The 13,641-nt window shown below is 36.1% G+C and overlaps 1 protein-coding gene across 5 annotated transcripts in view; it reads right to left on the bottom strand.

The window, feature by feature from the left end:
- Positions 1 to 310: 310 nt before the first annotated feature.
- The window catches only part of TMEM182 (transmembrane protein 182), an 85,536-nt gene continuing 72,205 nt past the window's right edge, over positions 311 to 13,641 (bottom strand). For 3 of the 5 annotated variants that reach the window (XM_017547845.2, XM_017547841.2, XM_017547843.2), the window contains exon 4: positions 334 to 2,975. In XM_017547845.2, coding sequence (XP_017403334.1) covers positions 2,755 to 2,975 — 221 coding nt within the window. In that variant the 3' untranslated portion in view covers positions 334 to 2,754. Of the gene's footprint in view, positions 2,976 to 13,641 lie in introns of all 5 variants that reach the window. The other 2 variants (XM_017547840.2, XM_017547842.2) reach the window with 2 other exon arrangements.

Here is a 13,641-nt window from a genome sequence, read left to right on the forward strand (position 1 = left end):
TATATTGATGATAAATTAATAGATAGATGAATAATTACCAACACTGACATTTCCTCCAAGATATTTCTTTATAATTCCACTTAATCTTCAAATTTAATAAATATATTTTATAGATTAGTAATAAAAATGACCAAATGACCACTAACAACACACTTGATAGTACCTTTTATAGAAGGCCCTACCATCAACCCCCAAACTGCACACGATTATTAAACTTCTCTGTAAAGTCTCTCCAGCCAGTTCCAATGTATGTACAATCATACACCTAAGTCAATTAAACCAGCTGAATAAACACAATATGGAGAAATGATAGCTTTAACCAAGTCCAAAAGCTAATTCACCGCCCTTTTTATTCACTCTTTCTAAAAGTATAACTGAAAAGATATCTTATTTGTTAAATTGAAATTTTATGATGCAAAATCAACACTTTTCAAAAAGATTCTAACACAGTTTAAAGGCTTCTAAAAATTAATAAATACAACCAATAGAGAAATAAACATAACATGGAAATTTGGCAACACAATATCCCAAATCAGGTATAAGGTTGCTACAATAATATACTATATACCGCTACTATTTTTAAGTATATTTCACTTGTTGACATAGCAATCACAACTCACCTTCATTCCTTTGGAGGACTGCCGGTAAATTGATCAAGAAATGTGCTTGAAATTTATTTGATTGCTGCATTACAACCATCAAATATTTCCAAAGTGTGAATCTGTGTAAAAGTGTCATACATATCAGCTTTTCAGCCAATTGTCATATGAAAAATATATGGTAGCCACATAAGTACACTATAAAGTGAGGATAACCATCTGAAATTTATAAATATTCAAGGCTTTGCTGAAAGCAGCTTGTATGTGAAACTTAAATGGCATACAGTACACCAGAAAAAGGCTCCATTCCAAAGTTCTACAAAAAAGAATTGTATTTACAGATGACATGAACTAATCAGATACATCCAGCATCGTCTGGAAAACTTAATGGCATGCCATAACTCAATATCACAGTCAATATGCATAACAGACCTCATAATTATTTTTCTAATAACCAAGCCAAAAGCAAAGACGTAAATGAAGCAATATAAAAATGAAACAGTGAAAGACAAAGGAAAGTACCACAAAAACATTTATAATATCATTGAAATGACTTGAGAAACCAGTTAGACCCCTGGAGCTTTATTATTACTATTATTATTATTATTGGCAAGTCCTGTCATGAAAATGCCCTTATGATTCAGACCTCTGAAATTTTTCCAAAGCTCCTTCCCATTGGAACAAGTCTCAGTAGAAAAGCACAAGATGTACAGAGAAGACTGGGATCATCTCTCCTGCGTGATGGGAGGAACTGACGACAAGCAGCAGTTCCTCTATCCCAGAGCATCTTCTAGGTGGTAACTCCTTTGCCTGTGGGTCATGACTCTCTGTCCTCACAACAGCTGAAGAATGAAACACTGCACCTCCAACAAAGCTTGCACACCCTGCTGAGCTCCCCTGGGATGGAGGCTTCCAGAATGCAAATAAGAGCTAGGCATCTCAGGCGGATTTGATTTCAATCAACGTTAGTGCCAAATGAACATCTTTGGTATGCAAAATGTCTATGCTACTGAATAATACAGAATTATCTTTCCCCACAAAAATCTTCTTCTAGTAGGTTAAAGGAAATAGTCAATCTGTAAATGTTAATACACCTATTGTAAAGATGAAGAAATTGAGGGACAATCATTAAAGGAATCAAATGATCAGAAGAATTGGAACCCATAACATCTTGGAGAAAGTTAATATTTTATGGTCTTTAATGAAGCAAGGCTATTATAATCCTCACATGGAAGTATGTTGAGAGTCTGTAGCTAAAGAATATTAAAATCACATTTTACCAATAAATTTTCACATGCTGAACATGTTAGCAATATAATTTTTAAATGGGAATTTTAAAATATCAAATAGAATTATGGGCCAAGCTAAAGTGCTTGGTTTTTACATATTTTAAACAATATTAAATTATACAATTAACTCACTTTATGTTCATAAAAATTCAATCTACGTTATATATAATTTGATATGCAGATTTGCTACTTTTAAATATAGTTTAAAGTTTATGTAAGCATGCACAATTAAGTGAATAAAACTAGGTAGGCAAACCAGTGTTGGTGAGAAACAAGGTAAGTATATGCTCTCTGTCTTGTTGTTGTTGTGGCCTATTTTAATTGGTGAGTGCATAGCTCCCACTAATCAGAACAACTGCTGTCTATTTTTAAATTCACTTGCTCACAAGAGCCAGTGAATGTGTATGCTGATATTATGTGTGTGGAGGAGAAATGAAAAAAAATGATCTGACAACCTTGCTCATTCTTAATTATTCTCCAAGAACTTCTTTTAAATTAGCAGAAGTGAATGCCAAGGAGGCTTTAAGCCAAATCTATCTAGATTTGCCCTATGTCATGGTATTAAGCTACTATCAGGCCTTTGCGACTGCATGAACTCTAACATGTTCAATGAAAGGGAGATCTGTTTACCTGTTCCCTAAAGAACTAGGTCCTTGACAGCACTCAGGCAAGACGAAGACTTGTTGGTGTCTGGTGAGATTCTAGGACCTTCTTATTGAAGAAAGTCATTAGTAAAATGATGAATTTGAATAGCAACTAAAAAGTGATATCAACTAATTTTATGCTGGGATCACTGAAACAAAATGGAAAAGAAAGTATTCTCTGTCTTAAAATCTCTCTAGAAAATACTTGTGACAACAGTTGATTTAGTGATGTATCTGAATATGCCGTCCAACAACTAGAAATAGTAATCCAGCCAGCAAAGAAAAAAATATCCCAGCTGGGGCCAGGAAAAATGACCAGCCATACAGAACGGAAGGGGTGAAATCCAGGCAGTCCTTCATTTTCATGTTTCGGTAGCTTTCCATGTCAGCCACTGCCTGGACCCAGATGACATACAGAATCACCACCAATGAAAACAGGATGCCTGGGAAGGATGAAACAAAAGACTGTTAGCCTTTCTGAAGATGTTTTCTCAAGAACACTATCTAAAGCAATCATTGACTGGATGACAAGCTCCTGCAAATATATTTCTAGCAAAATCAAATACTCTATGTCAGACCTTTTATTATGTACTTTATAGATATTTCTTTTATCTTTCATCTTCAAAGCATTGAGGAGAGGGCTAGAGTAGCCGAAGAACAGCAACCACTGACAGGTATTTATTGAGTGCTTCCTGTGTGCCAGGAACTGTAATAAGTGCTTGTGAACATTAGTGAAAATCTCAGCACTTGTAGAATTTATATTCTAAATTTTATTTATTGTACACTTGGTTTAGGATGAGCACTACACTACATTATGTCTTTCAATACATAGAATAAGTTGTTGAAATAGGTACTCTTGTCACCTGGTTTTAGATATACATAGGCACAGCCAGTGGCTTTCAGAGCTGATTTTCAACCCAGGTCTTTGTGACTCTTGTTACACTATTATAACGCAGCTAACTAATGCTGCAATTAAATATGGTTATAAAAATAGAAACTAAAGTAAGCACCAGACAAGAACAGAGATGAAAACACTGAACAAACACAAAAGAATATATGTGATTCTTCAGAATCTAAATAGATATATACACTAAAGATTTATTACAGCATAAAGAAAACATTGTCTTGAATAAATGAGGAAGGAGGATTGATGATAAAAGATTCTGTAGAATATAAAATCATGGATTAGAGATCAACAGCCATACTAAACAAAAGAAAAAAGAAAGAGAAGAAGGGGAGGAAGGAAGGAAAGGAGGAAGGGAGGGAGGGAAGGCAAAGAAAGAACAAATGCCTAACCACTAACTAGAAGGCTACATTCCAATTTAGCAACAGTTATAATGTAACTGTACTCAGCTTCAAACACTGTTGGAATTAGATAAAGTATTACAGTGTTGGACCCTTGACCTTAATAAGTGACACAATAGCTCTGTGAATCCTGAAACTTGAGAATACCACTAAGCATGTCCTTTCCCAAGTAACTGTTACCGTAACTACCAGAAGGAAACAATGCCACTGCACTGAGCAGCAGGCTCTAGGGTCTGCTGAGCAGACTCACCAGAAAGCAACAGGCTCCACATACAAACCACACACACAGCCCGATGGATTCAAATTTGTCCTAAAGCAAAATCTACTTGAGAGCACTTGCTATTTGTCCAAAATTTCAATCCAAACATGCCAAGGATCTATTACACTCGTTGAATTAATGAGATGAACTGTTAGGTATAAAATCTCCATAGTCTAATTGCTGGAATGTCTGAAAGGTAAATGCAAGTCTGAGACTAGAAGCAGAGACTGAGGCATGTTGGCAGAGAGTAGCTTTTAAGAGCCCAGTCATCAATTACATCTCTCACGTTAATTGTGGTCCTACAGCATTTAAGATTCCCTCTCTCTCCTGGGCCATCAATTTCATAAAGAATCTTGAAAAGTAAACACAAAAGAAAAAGGGCTCAAAAATACATTGTGGTGTGTTAGTATCAGAGCTTAAACTTCCTTGTAATCGTGATACAAGCTACAGAGCAATGAAGAATCAAATAAATGCTTCACTAATAAGAAGCATCCTTCACACTGTGGTCTGTAATGTAAATGCAAATATTGGCTCACACAGTAGAGCAATGTAGCCACTGAGAAACAACTAATCACAGAGAAATAGTAAAGCCATAGCCTGTGAGCAAACTCCTTACAACGCCATACCTCAGATTTTGACAACAATATGGCAATTCCATGTGTTGTCTGGCAACTCTGTGCATTTCAATACATTTTCCAGCAAATATATAGACAATGTTCTCTGTTGATGTAAAGGTTTGGCTTAGGCATTTGCATAATATCATTTGGCCTTATATGCAAACACCTTGCAAAACTTTGTATTATTTGTTGATATGGTTTTTATCTTCGTTGCATCATGTGAATGTCTTGTGCTTTCAGATATTTTAATGGAAAAAGGAAATTGCCTTTGTGAAAAAGCAGTAGCCTTAAATATATGTTTTCAAAAATTGAAAAATTCACTGATTTTTGAGTATTAGGAAAACGTATTGCAGGTAATCAGGTAGATGATTTTTAATAAGAAAGAATTAATTTATATTTAAATATTGGCATTATTTGAAGAGGAATTCCATCCTGAAAGAATAAAGAATAGTCATTTTATCACTATAATCTTTAACTTGTTCACTAATTGAAGATACTGTCCATTTAATTTGTATCAGATCAGTTTATGATTATATCTCATCCATGAGGTAAGCCAGTGTGTGTGTGTGTGTGTGTGTGTGTGTGTGTGTGTGTGTGTAGACACACAGAGAGAGACACACACAGACAGAAAATGAGAAGTAATTTACACCAAAGGCCAATGGTTTAGTGGATATGGAAGCAAGAATTTAATATGGTGGCCTCCATGAGACATGTGGTCAAGAGAGGAAACAGAAGAAGGATACTGTATTCAGGTAAACTGATCAAATAAATGAATGGGTTAAGATCAATGGGAGTCATGTATCTCACTGTCAGGAGATAGAGTTACAAATTTGCAAAGGAGGAAAGCTAGCATAAGCTCTACAGTGGTAAGAATTTGATTAGAATTGGATATATCAGTGTGACTTTATGTATTTTCTTAGAGAGATAATACAGAAATAAATATAGAAGTAATATATAAGACATGCACAGTGTGTGTGCATGTTTCAAAATACACATGTGTGTATATACCTAGATATATTTCGTGGCTCTGTACCTTGAGAGCATCTGGCAGCACCAATAACCCAGTCACATGGAGCATACCAAGTGTCCAGATTTTGGCTCCTAAACACCATGAAACGAGCTTCTCAAATAAATTATTGAATCCAGGCTGGGGCATAAAATATAAGATAAACCTTGAAAATCTTGTTACGCCAGAAAGTAAAGATGTGCTCAAAGAATGACAGGGGTGTTTTGAAAGCTAGTTTGATGGGGCTTCCCTTAGCTCAAACTGAGACAATCTGATCAAATGTATAATGATAGTGGTACATTGTTTCTCATTGAATAAAATAGGAAACCACATTGATATAAATAACTGAGCAAAGAAATAAATAGGGGGAAGAGAAGCTTTTCTTTACAATAGGTAACTAACTTATAAGTGTAGAAGGATGACAATATTAGAAATCACCATTTGACAATCATTTAAAAATAATTAATTCAGAGAGGAAACAAAAATGAATGCCAAAACTAGTGGATGAAATTGAATGAAACAGAGTATATTTATGTAAGTCCAAAGTCTCCTCCAATAAAATACTTATTAATTTTGAAGGAGGAAATACCAACTTCATACTACAGAAACCCAGCAAATATTGCCTTATTCATGTAATCAAAGTTAACATCACCAGTGACATGACAAATTGATGTCACACATCACCTAATGGGATACAGTGAGAATAACACAGCATCAATGCTATAATCTTAGAGCTGAAAATGCAGAGCCTGAATTCAACCATGAAAAAGAAAAATCAAGCTCAAATTCAAGACCTTTCTACTAAATCACAGGCCTGTACTTTCCAAAAGTGTCAAGGTTATGAAGGATAAAAATGAGACTTACTCTGGTTTAATGGAGATTCAAACAACAACTAAATACCAAGTGTGATTCAGAATTTGGTTATTTTGCTATAAAAGACATTAATGGAATAGATAGAAAAACTTGAATGGAATCTCTAGGTAAAATGACTAACAACATCTATATTTTGATATCTGAGGACTTTTAAAAGCATAAACAATAACTGGCTTGAATAACAATGAGTCACAAACCTACTTGCCATAGTGACTTTAGCAAGAAGAGAAAATTCTGCAATATTAGGAATTTAGTAAATTATTTTAAAATAAAATTACACTTAAATTTGGTCATACATTTGGAAAGCACAAATTTATTCCCAATTAAATTTTATAATACCTATATTTTGAAGTCCAGAAAATGTAAAAAAATATTTCACTGGAGGCAGAATCAAAACATGGCCCCAAAGCTCACAGAGATTTGCGATCATAATGAAACTGCAGAAAGACAATTGAGTCACACCAAGAACACGTTGAATCTCTTGTCATTAGCACTATGTGAAACAATGATTGAAACTTATAATTTTTCATGGATTCCGTTACAAAATTAAAAACTTTGCCCTTTGAATGCCATAAATTCAAGTTGGAAAACATATTTTCTCTTTCTGAAACAAAGGGCACATAAAATTTAATGACAAATGGCCATAGAGAATGCAACTGCTAATGATAACAATATGGAAAAAACCACAGTGTGGAAACAAAACAGATTCCCCAAGACCAAGTCAAAAACTGAGACATAAAATTGTATATCCTCACTGTTTCACAAACACAAGAATGAGAAATGGAGGCATACTCTAAAGATCTTTCCACTATACCATAAGAACCAGATTTAAAAACACATCCATAGAAAGAAAATAATTTAGCCCCAGAAGTGAAAATGTTTTTTTCATAAAAATATAGGCAAACTATTGAACTGCTTTATTTTTCTCTCATGCTATTCTCACTGCATCCCATCAGGTGACGCGTGACATCAATTTGTCATGTCACTGATGAAGCTAACTTTCATTACTTGAATAAGGCAATATTTAATGGGTTTCTGTAGTATGAAGTTACTATTTTCTCCTTCAAAATTCATAAGTATTTTATTGGAAGAGACTTTGAACTTATGTAAGTGAAAACATTTTTTTCCTTTAAAAGAGGCAAATTATCAACCTGCTTTATTCTTTTCTAGAAGTACATATACTATTACATGTAATTTTTTTTTTTTAAAAGAGAGTGTTTTGGAGTTACTTGAAAATGATAAACTTGATCTTTAACTGTTAGGCGTAACTCAACTGCCTTTAAATGGGTTTTCACAACTTGAATCATGAGCATTTATAGGTTGCTTGGGGAAGAATCATAAATTCAAGATGATTCAAGGCCTCTTTTAGTCATGCTTCCACAAAAATGCAGTGGAAACTCATTTCAGTTTTCCATGGGCGTAAGAAAGGCCATAGAACGGCATAGTCAAAACACGCACTATGAAGTTAAGGTGAAAAGTAAACTAGAATCAGTAAACAAAATCATCATTTTTCTACATAAAGGCTGCACACCTCTAAAGGGTAGGGCGATATTTAGCAAGGATATCTGCATAGAATTAAAAAGTAAACAGCATAAAATGCTAGGGATGATAGCATCAGCTGCCTCACTGTGGCTATTTTCAACAGAGGATGGAAATGAGGTTTGCAGCACTCACTGTCTACCAAGATGAAATGTTGAGCCTGTGGAATAACTCAGGCTGAACCCTGAGAGCAGGAGTCTCACAGGTTAGGATGAAGACATTCCCAAACATTCTGCAACAGGGAAAATGTTCCCAGGAAGCAGTGGGGGACTAGGTTACTTCTCTAGGTGGAGCTGTCTGGAAGGCAGCAGGGCATGCTTTTGCTAACTATAGATTCAAGGAAAAAGTCTGGGGCTGGGGAAAGTGTGCTAAGGATAGCAGCATTCATGAAAGAGTGAATTTAGAGCAGACATATCCAGAAGGAAGAATGAAAAACAAAGTTGATAAGCTATGTATTTACTATCATCTTTGAAGAAGAAACATAGCGATTCATCAAGGGAGATACAGGGAACGCCTCCTGCAGATCTGCATAGGGACAGTGAATAGCATGCCTGACAATATCCCCACAAAGGGCTTTTGCAAAAATATACAAATCATCTTCATATAAACATTTCTTAAATCAGCTTATACCTAGTGGTTGAAGACATTAAACTGCCATAGTCTGAAGGTTTTTCTAATCAGTAAAAATATTCCAGTTTCATTGTTTCTCTTTCTCATTCTTTTAATTGACATATACTTTACATAAAGTAAAATGTACAGATTTCAAGTGTATGCTTTGATAGTTTTTGACAAATGTAAACATCAATGTAACCACAACCAATACAAAATAGAATGTACTCATCACTCAGAAAGGTTCTTTATGCCTCTTCACTCTCCTACCCAAAGCATCAATCACCATAGCTTAACTTTGTCTTTAAAACATCATTATAAGTGGAATCATAACAGTATGCAGTTCTTTTGTTTGGGAATGTATTTACTCAACATAATGCCTGAGAATGCATTCATGTTCTTAAGATGTATTCACAGTTCACTCCTTTTTATTGCTGAGCAATATTCCATTGTATGAGTGTACCACAATTTATCTGTTTATTCACTGATAAACATTTGGGTTGTTCTGACTATTGTGAATTAAGCTAATGTGAATATATTGTTTTGTGATGTTCTAACTCATACATGAAGCTTTGAAATGATGGATAACATTTCCTTAGACAAATGCTTTAGGAAAAATATGGTAATGAAATTTTTTCATGAAGCACAATCTTACACCAAACTGATAAAATGGCACTGGGTCTTATTCTATGACAGGCACCTGAAGTGCACCTGATGAAGCTTCCTCCCTTTTCCTCCACCCCCAAGAAGCCCTGCTGAATCCAACTGAGAACACAGTTCTTAATAGAACACTACCCTTAATAGAACACTGCCCCGTCTTCCTCAAACATCAATTCTTCAGCAAAACTTTTAACGGTAATTCCACAGCGTTCACTGAACCATTCAGCTTTCTAAGAGCCTAGAGCACAGGGTTCATTTTGTGACTGGTTGTTTTCCGTTTTTCCATTCTTTAAAAAAAAAAAAAAAAAAAAAAAAAACTTTTTTATGTATTATTTGAAATTTACAAAAATGACATATACATAAATGTCATGAAGCTTAATTATAAAAGCAACACCTATGAACTGGTCCCCAATCTACACAACAGAACATAACCCATCCTTGCAGCATTACTTCTGGGGTTCCTTTGGAAAGAGACTTGCCCCTGCAATATTAAAGAAGCATCTATCGGCTTTAATTTAGGAGGTCAAAAATTACAACCAAGGAGTAAGAGCTAGACTCTTAAGAAGCTGGCTGTGTGAAAGCAGGCAGCTGATTAACCTCTTAGGATGGACTCTCAATGCTCCCTCATGCTATGAATGCCGTCAGGGTCCATTAGGACAATTTGACTTCAACTCTGCATTCATAAAAGACTCCCAATTAGCCTTTGTATGATATCTATAAATTATGTTAGACATTCATTTATGTATGAATTGTAAAAGCATAGAGCATTAATAAATAAAAGCACTAAGAATGCTACAATATTTGCAAACTTGTTTTCATATGTGTTAACTTTAACAATGAGGAACCTTAGAAATTACAATATTCGAGGGCTTTTTCAACTTCCGTGAAGCCCTCTATGTCTTGCTAAAGGATGAAATATGAGGATTTGTGCTGGGTAACTGCCTATCACAGATACATTCCAGAGTCCACAATGTACTTTTAACTTTCTCCATATTACATACTGGGAAAAGGGAAATTTGCCACTTCTGCATTACTAAAGAGTAATTTTTGTCATAATACTGTAATGTAATTTCAAAGTAATCTCATAAACATTATTGCATTCATTAAAATGTTTACACAGGTTTTCTGAGAAAAGCTGAAGTTACATAAGATAATTTAAAATTGTTTTTGTAAAAATTAGTTTGCTCTTCTGTACATTAGTATGCTATTGTTTTCTCAATTATGCTTTTAATAAAAATAAAAACTAACAAAATTATGCTTCAGATTATAGAACAACTAATGTATAATCGTCCACATTATCTCCATTCTTCATTTTCTCAGACTTATTTTCCATTTTTTCTCCAATTTTCTGAGACAGCCTTAATTCCTTCTGTCATTACAGTATCATGATTATACCTTTCTGATTTCCAAACACTCTGCACACACTTCATCATTCTACTTTCCAAATACATTAATTCCCTCTTCCCTTTCATTTTCTGGACTCATCATTTGATTTAGTCAACAATATATATAATGCTGATTGGGTTTCTCAAACATTTATGACTTTCTTAGATTGGCATAATAATTTTTATCATTAAACATCCTATGTACCCAGTGCGCTGTACTCTACTGAGAAATAATTATTGACAGAGAATGATCATAGGGGTTTATCTATTTCTACAAGTAATTAGGGGTTTAATCTGAAAAGCAGAATTTCATCTAATGCCAAGGCAGCATTTATTCACAAGAATTGAGTTTCAGGAAGCAGGATGCGGTTGAGGGCACACTCCTGGATTCTGGCTATCCTGGTTCAAATCCTGCCTCAAAGGTTCACACTTTTCACTTTACTGAGTAATAAAGACGTCCACTTCATTGAGTAACCTTGAGCAACTTTTGTACTGCTCTGTTTCTTCCTTGGTGAAATAGAGAGGATTCAAGTGCCTCCCTCAGAAAGTGGTCATGAGGACTTAACGGAGGAAAAGCACTGAACACAGACAGTGCCTGGAACATGGCAAACACCTAATAAGCACTGGCTAATTTTGTTATTATCATTATTATTATTAAGCTTTGGCATGAGCTCCTGCTAATGGTTAGCAAATGTTACTCTCTGAAATCTTCTGAAGCATCAGAGATTCTCATGTGACTGGGCTATTTCAGGGCAGGCCAAGAGGCAAAACAATAAAAGCGCTGCAATGGCTTCCAGTCCTGAGATTTCAGGGGAGTAAGGGAATGATGACCTCCCATGCATCTCCCTGTGTCTTTCTGGAACTCTCCACCAGGTGGCACCAGTCACTCCACAGTCCCATGACAAAACATTTTGCCAAGAACAGAAGGTGAATCCAGGCTGAAGCTCGTTGGCACTGCAGACAATTTCTTCAAGTGTCCAGTCAAGCCAACAGCCTGCCTCTGCCCACCGGCCCTTTGCTTCTAGGAAGTAAAAATTCTTTCCAGAACAGATTCTTAGCCTAGATCAAGCACATTAGGCTTCTCTTTCCATACATGAAAAAGTAAAGAAAACAAAAGGCTCAGAAAAAATATATAAAATTTAGTGTAAAAAAACCAAAACAATATTTTTTGGCCACTCACTACTAGTTGGTGCTGAGCAAAGTGACTATTTGGGAGATAGGATGGTTTACAATGAAAGGAAATATTGCAAAGGCATTAAATCCCTTAGTAATGAGACACATATTTTGAAAAAGAAGAATAAAGCTTATGGAAACTCAGTCTGCCTTTCCGCTGTGACAAAACCTAATTCAAGACCAGAGACAGTATGGGTTTTGATTTTGTTTTTGTTTTTGCTTTCTTTAGAGACAGGGTCTCCCTCTCTCAGGCTGGAGTACAGTGGTTTGGTCATAGCTCACTGCAGCCTCGAACTCCTAGACTCAAGCAATCCCCCTGCATCAGCCTCCCAAGTAGCTGGGACTGCGGGTCTACCACCACACTTGGTTCAGAGACACTATTGATAGCCTAGAAATAATCTCATCACTTTGCACATCTGAAAACCCTCTTTCAGCATAAAGATTAATTATGCCTCATTATAATATGTCATATAAGTAAAAGCGTTCATTTGCCAGGTCTGTTACTTTACTTCTTAGAAGAACAGTACATTTTTTAAAGCGGAATGATAGGAGTATGGGGAAGCATTTATTCAACTACAGTTTAAAGTTGTGCAGAAAACCTCCCCCAAAGGTACTCCAGAGCTGGCAATTTATCCGGGCAGGAGTTAGACTGTGACCCAGAATATCTCCAATAAGGACACGCCCAACAAGCCAGGTCGAGTGGACACTTGCAGGGAAGCAATGGCTCTCTCCAGAGAAATGGCTCTGTGTCTCCTCTCTTCACATTCTCATTCCCAATCACGGTCTTCATCTGACTAAGATATTCCAGATTCAAGGAGCAGGGTTTGGGATTTGATTTCCTCATTTTCTCCCTTATTAGTGCCCCATTTAAAATGGATTCTAGTAGCCAGTTACACACATTTCTACTGAAGAGCAATGTGGGGAAAATAAATTTGCAAGGAAGAATCGAGAAAGAAATTACATTTAAAATATGTTTGTAAATAAAAACCTTCACATCTGTTTTCTATATAATATTAAGCAAGTCTGACTAATGCTAGCATTAGTAAAATGTCAGACCAAGGACATAGGAAAATCCACATGAAAATTTGAAGGAAGGTATTCCCACATTATAATAGGATCAGTATCTAGATGACAGATTTTTTTTAGACAAATCCCAACTGTGACAATGGCAGGCACAAAGCGAGTCTACAAAGCAGATACTTTTAGAAATATGAGGGTGACTAGTCTACGCTCCTGCTTAGAAAGCAGATCTAGTGTACCTGGGTCTTTTGATCATCAAAACTGAAGACACCAGTTCTACTACAAGAGGTGCATCTGACTGGCATATCAGTAACAGTTTGCATTAACTACTTCTTTTTTTCCCACCACCTACCTCCCACACACCGGAGCTCTAAGTTTGTTAAGTTCTGAACTTGGGAAGCTATGCTTCTTATTTTCTCCGGAAAGCCTACTTGTCACATACCAGGAAAAGTCAGAGAAGCTTTAGAAAAGCCACTGTAGCCACTCCTTCGCCAGCCTCTCCCAGGGAGTCCCCTGGGCTTGTCCACGGTGGGCAGCTGTTTATAGCCCAGATCTCTCACTGGATGGACGTGGAGATAGCAAGTGTATACGGCAGGGCTGCCTGTGCCTGCGGGTGTGGACGGAAGGGCTGCGTGCGCCTGCGGGTGTGGACGGAAGGGCTGC

This window comes from Cebus imitator, unplaced genomic scaffold (assembly GCF_001604975.1).
Source record: "Cebus imitator isolate Cc_AM_T3 unplaced genomic scaffold, Cebus_imitator-1.0 Scaffold202, whole genome shotgun sequence".
NCBI lineage: Eukaryota > Metazoa > Chordata > Mammalia > Primates > Cebidae > Cebus > Cebus imitator.